This window comes from Chiloscyllium plagiosum, unplaced genomic scaffold (genome assembly GCF_037043375.1).
Source record: "Chiloscyllium plagiosum isolate Xiang-an unplaced genomic scaffold, Cpla_swu_hap1 HiC_scaffold_22, whole genome shotgun sequence".
Lineage (NCBI taxonomy): Eukaryota > Metazoa > Chordata > Chondrichthyes > Orectolobiformes > Hemiscylliidae > Chiloscyllium > Chiloscyllium plagiosum.
The window spans coordinates 33,213,973-33,229,778 of NW_028270160.1; the positions used below are offsets into that span (position 1 = coordinate 33,213,973).

At 39.9% G+C, this 15,806-nt stretch overlaps 1 protein-coding gene across 1 annotated transcript; it reads right to left on the reverse strand.

Annotated features, from left to right (window-relative positions):
• Positions 1 to 377: 377 nt before the first annotated feature.
• On the reverse strand, positions 378 to 13,047 carry hpdl (4-hydroxyphenylpyruvate dioxygenase-like). The gene is made up of 5 exons (XM_043686375.2): positions 12,298 to 13,047; positions 11,251 to 11,417; positions 9,522 to 9,673; positions 6,039 to 6,175; positions 378 to 4,372 (listed from the first exon to the last, which is right to left on the reverse strand). The coding sequence occupies exons 1-5, from the start codon at positions 12,918 to 12,920 to the stop codon at positions 4,210 to 4,212; spliced, it is 1,242 nt and encodes a 413-aa protein (XP_043542310.2). The 5' UTR covers positions 12,921 to 13,047; the 3' UTR covers positions 378 to 4,209.
• Positions 13,048 to 15,806: the final 2,759 nt, after the last annotated feature.

The window sequence follows — 15,806 nt, forward strand, 5'->3', positions numbered from 1 at the left end:
TTAAAGGAAATTGTTTTTAAGAAATACAGTAGATTCAAAAAGTGAGATGAGGTATTATACAGATTCCAACAAGAATAAAAAACACAAAGCCCCAAAGCCAAGTGAAGGCTGGATATGTTCCTACACAAAACTAAAAGTTGTTTGTTCTGTTGCCACATTGTTACTCACAACCTACTATCACCAATTTTGTCTCAAACATTGAGACGTTCTGTACAGAGAAAACAATGATATCTTTGCTTCAGGGATTTCTACAAGAGCTAGGAAAAAGAATGCTGAAACACTGATAGGCTACATACAAATAAATGAGTTAGAAAGATGATTAAATAGTCACAAAAATCATTACATTATAAACAGAAACTGGCATTTAACAATTTTACTCAAGTGACCAAGTTACCATCTTTATTTGTTCACAATATTTAGTCATGAATATGAATCACCATTTAATTTTCTGAATAGAACACAAGATCTGAATACAATAATGCACAATGCCAATTCAATTTTGTTTATGATGCTCTTTTCCATATTTTAGTGTTAAATAATCAACCCTGTTATTTTGAAGAAATGTACACTTTGAATTAAATAAACCTTTCCAAAAATCTAGACAACAGGAACTTACATTTGAATTCACAACTTCTCAAAGTTTGAAAAATATATACAAATAATTAACTCAGAATTGAAGTATTCACTTTGGGATCCATTGGTTGTTGGAAAATCATAAAATGGATCAAAAATAAATTAAGGCACAAATTGCAGATTGATAAGTGCACAGTTTTTTTTAAAATATTCAGATTCCCCAGAAAATGCTGAATACATATTAACATTCTGATCAGATCTTCACATTATCTCAAAGCTAACCATTACCCAGAGTTACATGGCCAAACAGTAGCAAATTTAATAAGTTAAGTTAAAAAATCACCTGGGTTTGTGCTCCAAATGCACACAAAGGATTAAGGCAAAAGTCCATTAACTAGAATGTTCCAATTAGTATGTTAAATAGGTAAGGCCTTGTGATGATTTTCAATGAGAAGTATTGTGGAAAAACATTTTCCACCTGAGGGTTTTTAAAAAAAAATCGACAGAGGCTGCAACTTGATGACAATGATTTAAAAATATCTCAGATCAGTACAGTCTATAGAACACAGCTATGACTTGCACCAATAGGGAATGGAGGTCCAATTTCTTCTCTGCTAAAATTCCAATTTTGCTAGAGAAGAAAACACCAAAGGAGTAATCCTGTGAGCTGTTCTTGCACATTCACTGGAGCTTATCAATGGCTTAGACAAAGGAACTCAGTATAAGGCACCCAAGTTTACTGACAAACTAAATGAGAAAGTAAGCTGTGAGGAGGGAATAAAAGGCTGAATTTTAACTTTGTGCAAGCAATAGGCTCTGAATGAATTAAAACCTCTTTTAGTCAGCAAAAAAGGATGTTGAGAAATTAAGAGAATGACTTGGATGTATGTGTGTATAAAGCATTGAAAAGGCCAGCACAGAGCTATAAACAAAGCACAAAGCGTCTTGAAATTTATCAATTAGGGCACCAATATCCACTACAAACTAACTGATGATACAGCCGCACACCCTGTCTTCTGTAAGACTCTATTCCATTCGGCCTGTTCCTCCAACTCTGTTCTGATGATGCCAACTTTGACAAGTGGTTATCTGAGGTGGCCACCTTCCTCCTCCACTGAGGACTCCCGAGCACTGTAGTTGACAGGGTCCTCAGCCAAGTTTGACTCATCTTCCACATTTCAGCCCTCACCTCCTTTCTTCAGGAATAGGGTCCCCCTTGTCTTCACCTACCATCCCACCAGCATCCACATAAAGAGGATCATTAGCCGCTATCACCAACTCCAGTGCGATGTCACCATCAGACACACATACCCCACCCCTGTCAGCCTTCCACAAGGACTGTTCCCTCCAGGACATCCTGGTACACTCTTTCTTCACTCCCAACAATCCCCACAACCCCATGATACCTTCCTCTGCAATGCAGAAGGTGTAGCAACTCTGTTTACTTCCTCCCTCCTCAGTATCCTAGGGGCCAAACACACCTTGTAGGTGAAGCAGCATGTTTAACTGTACTTCACTCAATCTAGTCTCCAGCTGTCACTCCTCTACATGAGGGAAACGAAGCATAGACTGGGTGTTCGCTTTGCAGAACACCAATGTTCTGTCTGCAAAAAAGACCGTGAACTTTCAGTTGCCTGCCCCTTCAGTACACCACTGTTGCCTGGCCAACATCTGTCTCAGGCTTGTTGCAATGCTCAGCGCAAGTTGAAGAACACCACCTTATTTTCCACTTGGGTACTCACCAGCCTTCTGGACTGAATATTCAGTTTGTAGCACCTTCTCCCATGTCCTTACCCCAAACTCCACATAGCCGGCCTTGTTATCACAATGTCTGCTACTACACAAAGCCTGTCATTGGCCATTAATTGTCCCTACTAGTAACTATCCATTCTCCCAGGCTGATGGTCATCAACCTTTTGTCTGTCCAACTGTTTTTCTCTTTGTGAGCTCTATCTCTACATATTATTTACTCCTTACCCTCAACCTATCTTCTGTATAAAAAACTAGCTACCATCAGTTCTGAGGAAGGGTCAGTGGATCCGAAATATTAACTCTGATTTCTCTCAACATATGCTGCCAGACCTGCTAAGATTTTCCAGCATTCGTTGTTCTTTTGTTTTTTTTTCCAAAATAAAATCATCAGTTTGGAAAGACAAAACTAGTAGAGTCCCACAAGGATCAGTCCCAGCCCCTTAATTGTTTATCATTTTTATTAATGACTTAAGAGATGGGGCAGAGTGTAATGTATCAAAATTCAATGATAATACAAAAATAGATAGGACTGTATGTTGTAATAAAGACATAAGAATTCTGCAAGGGGATATCAATAGATCGAACCAGTGGGCAAAAGCCTCGAACTTGGAGTTTAATGAAGCGAAGTATGAGGTCATACACTGGTTAGAGTGATCAAAAAACAGATTATTTAACTGAGTCTCCAAGAATATGCAGAGGGGGATATGGGTGTTCTTGTGCATAAAATTCAAAACTAGCAATTAAAGCAATAAATTGAATTTTGGCCATTGTTGTTTAAGGACTGGAGTCTTATTACAACTATCGGCCACACACAGTGTATTGAGTACAGTTTTTGCCCACTTATTTAAAAAAATATATTGGCATCAGAGGCTGTTCAAAAGGGATTCAGTAGGCTGATTCCTAGCATGAAAGGGTTGACTTATCAAGAATGATTAAACATGTTAGGCATTTATTCATTAGTTTTGAAAAATGAACGGTGATCTTATTGAAGCAAAGAAGATTCTGAGGGCACTTTAGAGGGTTGATGTTGAGAAAATCTTTTTGAAATACTGGGCAGGCTTGAGGGACCAAATGGCCCATTCCAGCTCCTATTTCTTATGTTACACGCAGACACAGGAAGTTGCTACCAGTTCCAACAGCATAATGGCTGCAAACACCAACAATTTTACTGTCATTATCTCAAAAATCCAAGCCAATATATCTGATTGCAAGGAGATAGGAAAAAAAAATTAATTAGAAAACACACAGAAATGTGTTGAATACAACTAATACATTGTTGGATTAAAAATCTAACAATCTAAATAGTCCCACGGAGGCCAGTATCCCTTCACCAAGTCACCGTTTATTTACATGTGCATAATGTATGACACTGGCCCAGCTAGTTCAGAGCCAGCTCCTAGAGTGAACAGCTCCGACTTATATTTGGCAGCCAGGTCTCCAACTGGACCAGGTTAATAGCGCCAGTCAGAGAACTCATATTCTTTGACTTCCATTTGGCTGACTCAATCCAATCACTACAGAATCTAAGGAAAATAAAAGATAAAAACCACAGTAGTTCCAAAGTGCAGTGTAGCTCATTCCAGTCAGTGTGGGAGGGAAAGGACAGTTAGAGAATTCCTGCATTTTGCAAAATTGAGAAAAAATTAAATCCAGGTAAACATATTCCTGAGGCCCTTCACATTTTAATGGCTTGGTTAAACTGTATTGTAAGCTTCACTCTTTCTGCTCCAGTGCATATATGCAAGACATTTTTTGCCCCCGTGTAATGTGGCTAGTAGAAGCCCCATGGCATAAGACAGAATTTTATTCAATGGACAGCACTCTATGTAGCAGTTTTCAGCTGTTTGCCATCACTGGCCTACCCATTCCTAGTTGATCTTTCTTTCACAAATTTTTGTCCTCCTGCTGGTCCATGCAAATCTGAACAGATTTCCACAGGGCACGGATATTTCCTTCTCCAAATCCTGAAGCACCCTTTCGTTCAATAAGCTCAAGGAAAAAGGTCTCCTCAGAAAAAATTGGTTTTGTGAACGTTTGCATTAGATATCTGTAATAAAACAAATATTTTAGTCGTGAAGATAGCATTAGAACATTATTTCAATGAGCCACCACACACTGCAGCACAAAGGAATTACAAAGAGCAGAGGAAAATCACCTATACAGTGTATTCAAAAAGAACGGGTATCCAATGAACTCAGTCTGCCAATTTCTCAGCAACAAACCCAAACAAGCATGCAAACCACGTCCAGAAACCCTAGCCATTCTCCCCTACATCAAAGACAGCGGGAGTGAGCTAGACCTCTTGGCATCATGGTAGCCCGCAAACCCACTAAAACAGCAGCTAATGAACTTGAAGGTCCCTTTCCAGACAACAAGCAAAACTAATGTCATTTACAAAATACCTTGCAAGAACTGTAACAAACATTACATTGGACAAACAGGCAGAAAACTAGCCACCAGGATATATATGAACATCAACTAGCCACAAAAAGACATGACCTGCTCTCACTAGTATCTTGACATACAGATGAGAAAGGACAACACTTCGACTGGAACAACACATCCATCCTCTGACAAGCCAAACATAGACATCCGCGAGAATTCCTAGAAGCACGGCATTTCAACCAGAACTAGATCAACAAACACAATGACTTGGATCCCATTTACCACCCCCTGAGAAAAAGAACCAGAAAACACATCAACAGAGGAAATGGCATCACCAACCAGAGGAAACCTAAACACATCAATAAAATGCGGGCGATACCACCAGTGCTTCACAGGAGGCTCACTGATGATGTTACCTAGTATGGTGACGAAACGTCTGTAATACCTTCCAGCTCAGCGAGCAAACTTACATCCAGAACCTCAACCTGAGCTATAAATCTTCCCAAAACTTGCTAACAGATTACACATACACTAAAAGATCAATGAATAGGCAAACATTTGGTCCCTGCTCATCAATATGTTCCTTTTTTTTAAAAAAAGGAGAGAAAGTAAATTGAAGCACCCTCTCAGAGATTCAACTGAAAAACTACATTTCTCAGATACCTGATTAAAGGATGACAGGTTGCAAATGTGTCAAATGACAATGTGAAACATTTGTTAAGATCCCAATTGCTGTAACAACTATTTCATCTCTATAGCATCTTTAATGAATGTGTCAAGATGCCTCACTTATCAAGCCACGAGGAAATATGACAAGACAGAAGACCAAAAACTAGAGCATCAGAAAGGAACAGACAGCGGGAGTGAGCTAGAGAGGAATAAGGAAGGAATTCCAAGTTTAGAGTACATGCAGCTAAAGATATCCTCTTCAATAATGCAGACACAAATAGGAGCTGCACAAGAGGTCAGAATGCAGTGCAGAAATTTCAGAAGTTTTTACACGCAGATGAAACTACAGTGATATGGAGAGACAAGGCTTGGATGGAGTCAAAACTAAAAATGGGGATTTTAAAAATGGGTGTTGGTGACCTGGAAAACACTGAATGATCAGAACACCCAGGAAGGCATTTAGCAGAACCCAAAAATGTCCCAATGCCATTTTTGCACCCTGTTTAATCGAGTTTAATTAGGAGGTTACCCACAACTTAATTTTGGCTCAAGATGAAAATCAAAAAGCACTTCGTAAAAACAATTCTATGGATTATTGTTTTCAATACTTCATTAAATTGTCTGGACTGACTTGACCAGAAGGTTTCCCGAAAACAAACCTTGTATTAGCTGGCCCCTGACACTTGGCTTCTCCTTTCCAAGGCTCATCATCTATGTCAGAATCCAGAAGAATGCCGTACTGCGAAAGCAACTCTGGGTTTTGTCCTGCTTTCATGATCTCCTGCCATTTCTCAGTCTGTGAAAGAAGCATGAAATTTACTGATGTTTACAATTTATAGTTTGTTGAATACAGATATTAGACTCAAGTGCAAAAATTAAAAATGGGGCTAAAACAAACTAAAACAGTTAACTGTTAAATGTATTTAATACTATAAATAGTGAACCTTACAGCTAGTTTGATACTTTTCAAAACGTGGGAACATCCACTAATTTAGAAACTAGTTTATTTGCAAACAAGTTTTATTTTCCAACCAACTGTTATATGTATTTTCAAATAAATTAGTTTCTAAATTAGTGGATGTTCCCATCTTTTGAAAAGTATCAAACTAGCTGTAAGTTCCTGTATTTATAGCATCTACGGGTCACTCGTTCCTCAATAAGGTATAGGAAAGATGATTAAGTCCACAGATGTGAAGAAATTAAGAACAGAAGTAAATGCAATTGTATATCTCAAGAACATTAGTATTGTTCCACTACTTTTGTGTTGCTGTCCTATGTGAGATAGGTACTCATAGATGAGAAATTTGTGGTGGTGTTTGCATGTTATAGGGTAGTATATTTAAGAGTAGGGAATGACAGGTTTCACATCTGATTTTCACTTATTTTGAAAAAGAACTGTTCGTGTGCAGAAGTGTCTTTTGCAAAGATATTTTCTATCTGCGTTTCATTTAATCTTGCCAGCATAATTAATGATAGAGGACATCTAATCAAAACTAAGGCAGCATACTTCACATGTCCATGTGGTCTGACTGAACTAAACATTGCCTTCGCAATCCGGAATGATAAATACTGATCTGGATTTTGCAGTCAGCAAAGCAATATCACTTGCTATTCATCATACATGCAACTACTCAGAAAAATATTTGAGAGCTTTTTATGTAGCATTTTGTGGTGTTTGATGTCACTTTCAGCACTACAACTTCTCCAGGGGATCTGCAGTGTGAGAAGGTAATCATCAATGTGGCTCTTCAATCAGACGGAAAGAATCAAACAGAAATGATACCACTTCTAATGCTGTACAAGTGAGCTAGTTTAGAGTCTATTATCATTAATATAGTAGACTAACTTTTAATTCATTGCAAGATCAGAAAAGGGAAAGATTACCTCTTGTATCTCTCTCAAGTCTAAGCTTTTTTTCAAAAAGTTTATATCTTCCAAAACAAGCAAATTCTAAAGGAATGAGTCTCTGTATTTACAAAATCTTCTTCTGGTGTGTTTGTTAAAGAGCTAGTGCATAAGTAGAGCAACCTCACTGCCCAAGCAATCCGGGTGATCATAGATCTCTGGCTCCCTCAAATACTGAAGACTTAGCAATATCAACCAATTTACTATATACAGATTTACAAAAGATGATTGATAATTCCATTCTTGACAATACAAACATGGAGGTGGACATCATGCTTTGATTGCTGACTCATAAACTGAAATATAAAAAAATTCTGAACTGTATTTCGCTCTGGTTTTCATCTTGACAACAATGAATGAATTAATTAATCAAAAAATACTTATTAAGTAAAACAAACTTTCCCAAGTTAGAGTCTTGCCTTATGTTTGGAGATATTGAGAATGCACATATTAGACCAAGTTGTTATGAAAAATCCAAAGCCACACATAGATTCAGTACTTTCATTTTTTTATCAGCTCAATTACAATCCAGCTTATGATTAGCAAGAAAACACAATCTTTAAAATCTTTACATTCGAACAGAAATGATTGACATCAATAAGCATTAATGAATGGAAGTTCTGTGTAACCCTTTGTAACCACAATAAATTACTCAGCATTAGATTAACAAGAATGCACTAGCAGCATGCCAATTAGTTCTAGTATGCTTTTTCATTCTCCATTTTTGTTTTGTAGTATTAAATAACTCAAAGCAGTGCTTTCCAAAGTTAACCAGATGTTAAGTTGGAATTCAAATATGACAGATTGTTTTCTTGATTATAAACAAAGTGAAAGAGCAAGTGACCTCAATATTAGTATTTTCAGCGTATTTTAATGATTATATTTTACTAAAAGAAATACCAGACTTCCTTTTATTTCTCTCAACTGCGCACACTCTACTCCCTTGGTTTCTGCTTATCTGTAAAATGGTATGCACTACCAGGCTTCAGCATACCTGCCATGGACCTTGAGTGGGCCCAGTATGGAGGAGAGTGAGCCCTTAACTACTTTTCTGGATCAGGAATTGTCAGCCGCTACATTGGCAGAGGTGACGTCAGCAAAGCAGGCCCAGCATCAGATGGAGTCTCAGAATTTGCAACTTCATTGTTCATTGGCTTCAGTACTGGCGATGATGGAAGGACATTACAACAGTGTTGATGAGGTGGGTCCATCAGCAAGCGACAGAACTCTGACATTGCCTGAGCTGGACTAACACCAATGGCAGAGGAGTATTGGCCAAATGGCAAAGTTGGTGCTTGAGGAGCGTCCACTTCAAATGTTGGTTAGATCTGTTGCAGACAGCGGCAAAGCGGTAGTAGAGGTATAGCAGCACAGGGGTCGTTGACGGTGATGAGCTGGCTCAGGACTGATAGATGTAGCTTGGAGAGAGTCTTTTTTCCTTACTCTTAAATTATTCAAAACACCACCACTTTGTGGTGACAAGTGAAAGCTTTTCACTTTATTGTATTTTTACTCTAAAATACATGTGACAATAAAATCAAAAACTGCATGGAGTAGGGAGCGTTCATTATAATCAGCTCAATGAAACATAATTACAACTATAGGTCAGAAGAAAGCAAGGAAGCTCAAACAATGAGCAATGATAAAATTATTGTAGAGAAAAAAAAGTTTATCCACAGCCACATCTGTGGTAAATCAGTGATTTCAACAAGCATGCTGTCTGAAAACTCTAATTTTAAGAAGTTCCTCTTCTTTTAGTAAAGAGTTCAGGAGTAGATGTTTATTCAACTTTCGATGTGGAGATGCCAGTGTTGGACTGGGGTGGATAAGATCAAAAGTCAGACGACACCAGGTTACAGTCCAACAAGTTTATTTGAAATCACAAGCTTTTGGAGTGTTGTCCCTTTGTCAGGTGAAGGGGCAATGCTCCAAAAGCTTGTGATTACAAATAAATCTGTCGGACCATAACCTGGTGACGTCTGACTTGTGATCTTATTCAAATTTTTAATATTCTAGGCAGTCAGTGCAAACCCAAATTATCATATCAACTCAGTTGAAAGTCACAAATATAATTTGGAATACTAAAGGTAACATTATCATTAGGTGCTTCAGCACCACTCAAAATTGATTTTAGGTAGACAATAGTATTACTATTATTAAACATTGTCTTTTGACACTGCAATTCAATTTCATTTCCTTTACAGATCAAAACTGTTGAACTAGCCCTGCTGCAGTACCTCATTGTAATATGCAGAAGGGGGACAGAAAAACTGAACTCCAGCATCTGTAAGGAACTTGCAAGTTGAAACTATGTCAGTCGTGTACAAGCCCACATGCTGTATCCCAGCTCCATGGTGCTGATCTAAAAATGTGTCAATTTGATTTTTACCTAAAACACAAACAAATTATTTGTGAAAGATACCTAACAACTTATTTTCATATTCCTTACATCAATCTATAAATCACTGAGCCATACTAATTGTTATCCTCATTTCATTGTTTAGAAATTTATTTCAAATGGAAAGATCAATCAATATACAAGCATTACAGAATGCAGTTGATTCCAGATGCATAGTTCTCGTGCTTATGGGTATGTTCGCCAAGCCAGGAAGTTGATTTGCGGACTTTTCATCCCCTGTCTAGGTGACATCTACAGTACTTTAGAGCATCCTGTGAAGCGCTGCTATACTGTCTCTTATGGAATTTATTTGGTTCCGTTTCTGCTTCTTCCGATTGTTCATTGTAGTGGCCGGTATATTGGGTCTATGTGCTTGTTGATGGAGTCTGTGGATGAGTGCCATGCTTCTCAAAATGCTCTGGCTGTCCTCTGTTTGGCTTGTCCTAGTTGAATTTGTGGTACCTGTCATCTGTGTGTATGGCTATTAGGGACAGCTGGTCGTGGCGTTTAGTGGCTAGTTGGTGTTAATGGATGTGGATTGTTAAGTGTCCGACTGTTTTCCATATATCGTGTTTCGTGCAGTCTTTGCATGGAATCTTGTAAATTACATTAGTCCACAGTCAGCTGTCCCTAGTAGCCATACACAAAGTTGACACACAGGGACCACAAATTCGCCTGGGATAACACAACGATCATAGCACAAACCATACAGAAGACAGCCAGAGAATTCCTAGAAGCATGGCACTCATCCACTGACTATCAACAAGCAGTTAGACTTAGATGCAATACATCGAACTACTACAACAAACAACTGGAACCGGCAACCAGAAGCAGCAGAAACAGAATGAAATAAATTCCAGAAGACAGTACAGCAGCACTTCACAGAAGGCAACAAAGCACTGAAGATGTCACCTAGACACGGGATGAAACAGTCTGTAAATCAACTTCCTAACTCTGCAAACATACCCACAAGGACGACAATTAGCACCCGAGATACAAATCTTTACACAAACCTTGAAGATGCACAATTCTTTGTGCAATAATTAGTGACAGAAATCCATATTGTTATATCTTTCATATAAGCACTGGAAAAAGCAAGCATACAAATGGCTGGTAGAACAGGGTCTCGAAATATTTGATAGCACAAAGGGGGAAGTTATGGTCTGGACACTGAATAGAAAAATGGTACTGGCATACATTACATTAGGTGAGAACCAGCATGGAAGCATTTGGATTGCAATAATTGGAGGCAAAAAATCCTCTCTTTTGGAGAGGTGGGATGGTGGAAGGTCAGAGACAATGTTGCAGCACTTTCTCTGAAAGATTATACACACCTATGAGAATTGATCCATTACTATTGATAGCTCACATAGGTAAAGAAAAACAAAAGGTCTCAAAACTTTGATCAATGAAAAGTTTAAAATTAACATTATAAAAGATAGTGAAGAACAAATATGTCCCTACTTTGAAAGCAATGATAGAGCTTAAATATGTATACATACAATAAACACAAGTATGTTGAGCCTGAGAAAATTACTCAGGTATCCACATTATTAACAGCACTGTACCTTGATTGGCTAAGGACTCAGCTATCACAAATTTGCAGTCCAATTTCTGCTGTTCATTTGTAGGCATGGACATGCCAACTTCACTGCATTTCCAATACTCCATAGCAGTTAAGCGCAGACCAACATTATTTCCTTCAATGACATAACCGTGATTTAGATCTTCACTTCTGTAAACTCAGCAAAATCAAAACCATCATATTTTAAATTAAATCAAGTGAAAATACTCTTAAGAACTTCAGATTGTATTTTAATCAAAATTATTCAGAATAGTGTTAATTGTAAAATTATATTCTCCAACAAATACAATTTGCATTTATATAGCATCTTTAAATAAAAAAAGGAATCTTATTCAGAGGGTGAGAAAATAAATAGGGAGAGATAATGGAATGGATTTTAGAATATCAATAGATGTGGCAGTTCTTATGGTGAATAAAAAGGTAGACAAGTACCAGACAACTAAGAAACCACTGAACAATGAGCATTGACTTTAAAGTCTCTTATGTGTAGTGAACAGCACTGGTGGCAAAATGGCTTGTGTCATGGACTTCACCCGCCAGTGCTGTGGAAACAGCCCAGGGTAGGTACCATAACGCAGGCAGCGAAAACAAAAACATCTGTAAAATCAAGGTTTAGACAGCAGAGGGGATGATCACAAATGTCTTGGCAACGGGCAGGAAGCTAACTAACAACGGCAGATTCAGCTGGTCACGTGTAAATGGTCATTACTTCTGTAAGTGATTCAAGTCTTGAAACAGTTAACAAAAAGAAAGTGTTGGAGAAACTCAGCGGGCCTGACAGTCAGAAACAGAGCTCATGTCTAGTGAGACTGCATAACTGAAAGGTGCCGGCAAACTGTAGTGTTTATGCTGTAAAGAGGACGGAGGAGGATGATGGAGGAGGGGTGAAAAGAAGAAACTTGGTCCGCTCTGCAGCGAATGTGTGTCGAAATAACGGTCGCTGCGTTTCTAAGTTAGTTAGCCGGAGTTGAAGGAGAGTTGGCGGCCGCTCCTCCTTTCCCGAAGTAAAACAAAAAGGCCCTGCACTGACCGGTTGACAAGGAAGCGCTGGAAGCCGAAGCAGCGGCGGTACCAGTCCATGATGTGAACGCTCTGCCGCCGGGGACACGCGTAGGTGATGTGATCGAAATGGCTGATGGCTACCAGCCCCCCGGACACCTCCCGCTCTTCAGCCCAGTCCCCGGGGTAAGGCGGCTGCACGAAGCCGGGCAGGAATTCCCCACGGTAACCGCTCCGGTCGATCAGAGTGTGTGAGATATTGCCCACCACTGAGCGCACCACCGAGTAGGTGACCCAGCCCAGCTCATCCTCCACCGGCCTCGGCGGGACAACGACCTGGCAGCCCAGGCGGTGCAACCGCAGCGTCGCCCGCTCCACATCCTTCACCTCGAAGGACACGTTACAGGCGCTGTCCACCGCCTGGGCCGGAACCACATCGTACAGGAGGCCCCCGGGCTCCGAGCGCTCGCCGACCCGGCTCTCATTCACCACGAAGACGGCGGAGCCTCTCCTCAGAGCGATCTGCTTAGCCCGCTCTGTCACCCGCGTGCCGCACAGCTGGAAACGGAAACGGCGCAAGAGGTCGCGCGCTAGGCGCTCGCTGTCGCGCACGTGAAGGGCGATGTGGGACAACCGCTGAAGCTGCACCGCCATCACCGCGGGGAACACCTGTGGGAGGGGCTTAGGGACTTGGCCCTAGGGATTAGCAAGTGGAGGTAGAGCCTGGAAGTGGTGGCACCAGGGCTTTTGCGGACTGACTTCTTAGGGGAGGGGAGTGTTGTGTGCCACGGAATAGGGAAATAGATCCTCGGTCCCCTTGGGGTAGTTTTGTCAAGGGGTGAGGAAGGGGCGGGGCTTGGAGGAAAGGGCGAGGATCGCTCACGCCATGAGGGGCGGGATTTAGATGGGTGGGCGGGGCCTTGTGGCAGAGGGGCGGGGTGTGCAGCGCTGCAGGGCGGGGCTTTGATTGCTGGTGTAAATCCCGACGCTGCGAGGGGGCGGGGCGGGGCGCTTCCCTTTGTGATGGACGGCACCTGTAGGAGAGTAGCGAGGCATCGAGCCTTTTCTCTTCGGTAGGAGGCGGGGCCTGGGCTGAGGCGCGGAGTTTGGAGGAAAGTGGGCGGTGTTATCCGCTCTGTGATGTGGAGGTGCTGGTGTTGGACTGGGGTGGACAAAGTTAAAAATCACACAACACCAGGTCATTGTCCAACAGGTTTATTTGGAAGCACTAGCTTTCTGAGCGCTGGTCCTTCATCATGCACTCCGAAAGCTAGTGCTTCCAAATAAACCTGTTGGACTATAACCTGGTATTGTGTGATTTTTAACTTTAAACAAATCTAACGCTCTCTGAAGATGGGGGTTTAGGAAAGGGGCGTGGTGTGGATTTAGGGGCGGGCTCCAGGTTTGGTTTGGTTTGGTGGGGGCGAGGCAGTCGCCTTCAGAGGCCCTGGTGAGTGGTAGTTCTGCTTTGCAGACTTACAAGGTGCTATTTTTGAACTATATTGCCATCTCAAATTTGTTTCAAAGCAACTTAATGATAAATAATGAATGCCAAGTCAAATATGAAAACGATAACAATGTTATTCAAATATTTGTTGAAAGAACTGGGTTTGAAGATTTGGCTTAAAAGAGGAAAGGGAGTGAGAAATTTAAGCTGGCATTTTCCAGATTTCAGTGTAGGAAGATAACACAACCATTCTATCGATATCTAGTCTGTAGCTGCCATTCCGATAGTACTTTTTATTTTAATCTTTAACATTTCTTATTTATCTCTGTATTGTATTTTACCAATATTCTTTATCATCATAAACTAAGGAATTATGTATGAGAAAATGAGCAAGAAAGGTTAAACTTGGACAATAAAAACTTCTACAAGTACATAAAAAGCAAATATGAAGCTAAATAACATGTTTTTCCAAGAAACTTTTTCTTTGGGTTACAAAATGGCAATAATAACACCTATATTCAAGAAAGAAGGGTGTCTAAACAGGAAATTAAAAGCTGGTTAGTCTAACATCTCTCATTGAGAAGTTGCTGGAAACCAGTATTAAGATGTTTAGAAAATGATAATGCACAGGCAGAGAAATGTGGTTTTGAGTGAATGGAAAGTGTGTTTGGAGAATTTGTTAGCTTTTTTTAATATGTCATAAGCAAGGTGGATAAAGGGCAACCATAGATGTAGTGTATTTAGGTTTCCAAAAGGGATTCATTAAGGCACCATGTTATGAGGTTCTAGCACAAGACATTGTGGTGTTTTATTAGAATGGATAGAGAATTGGTTAGTTAGCTGTAAACAGTTAGTTAAATGTTCAGTTTTGAGGTTGATAAAGTGTAAAAACAAAATGCAGCGGGGATGAGTACTGGGGCCTTGATTATTTACAATTTAGATTAGTTACTTGCATGAAGGAATTGACTATTGTAGTTATATTTACATGTTAGGTAGAAAAGAAAATTGTAAAGAGAAGATAAGATGGGATTTAGGTTGAGTGGGTAGGCAAAAATATAGCAGATTAAATATAATGTTTGAAAATGAGGTTATCCACTTTAGCTGGAAGAATGGAAAAGCAGAATATTATTTAAATGAAGGTAGACTGTAATGATACAGTGAAGATGGGTCTGGATATTCTTGTATCATTAAAGGTTGACATGTAGGTACAGCAAGTAGTTTGGAAAGCAAAGAGAATGTTGGCCTTTATTGCAAAGAACATTGAGTGTAAAAATAGAGAAGTCTTGCTACACATGTAGTACAGAGCAAGAGCATTGTGGGTGTACATACATCCCAAGGACTGCATTAATACAGGAAAGCAACTCACGTCCTCCACCTTGAGGGCAACTATGGATAGGCAACCAGTGGCACTCATATCCCATAAATTAATAAGAAAAATAAAGTTTATAGTCTCCTTACTTAAGAAAGGACACACCGGCTTTGGAAACGGTTAAGAGAGGGTCCACTAGGTTGATTGCTGAGAGAAAAAGTTTATCTTTTAGAGATACTTTGAGAAGGATTCAGTAGAATGAGAGGTGATCTTATTGAAACATGTAAAATTGTAAGGGAGCTAAGATATTGAGGGAATGTTTACTCTAGAACTATGGGACTTGGTTTAAATGAATTCTTCTATTTAAGATAGAGATGAGGATTGTTAGGCTATGGAATTCTCTTCTAAAGAGAGCAGTGAAGTCTGTGCCATTGAATATCTTGAAGGCTGAGCTAGATTGATCTATAAAAACTTAAAGTTTGAACACCAGCAGGATGATGACCAACTGAGATTACCATGAAGGATACTCCTCAATCTTTCCCCCTCACTTGAGGCATGGTGACCCTCAGGTTAAGCCACCAACAGTCGTGCCACTCGAGTGAGAGGGCAACACTATGGTCCAATAGGAATATAGTGACTTTTCCTTTCATGATGGAAAATGTGAACTTGTTCACTTTGGCAAGTAGCATATAAGATGAGCATTTTACTAAAATGGTGTGTAGTTGCAGAACTGTGAAACAGAGAGATCTGGCTGTCTTGGTTCATGAATCACAAAGTTAATATG

Coding starts and splice junctions, on each gene's coding strand:
- hpdl (XM_043686375.2), bottom strand. CDS start 12,920: ATGGCGGTGCAGCTTCAGCGGTTGTCCCACATCGCCCTTCACGTGCGC. Junction 9,674..11,250: donor TGAGTCCTTAGCCAATCAAG/GTACAGTGCTGT, acceptor TTTGTGTTTTAG/GTAAAAATCAAATTGACACA. Junction 6,176..9,521: donor CTTCTGCATATTACAATGAG/GTACTGCAGCAG, acceptor CTTCTTTCACAG/ACTGAGAAATGGCAGGAGAT.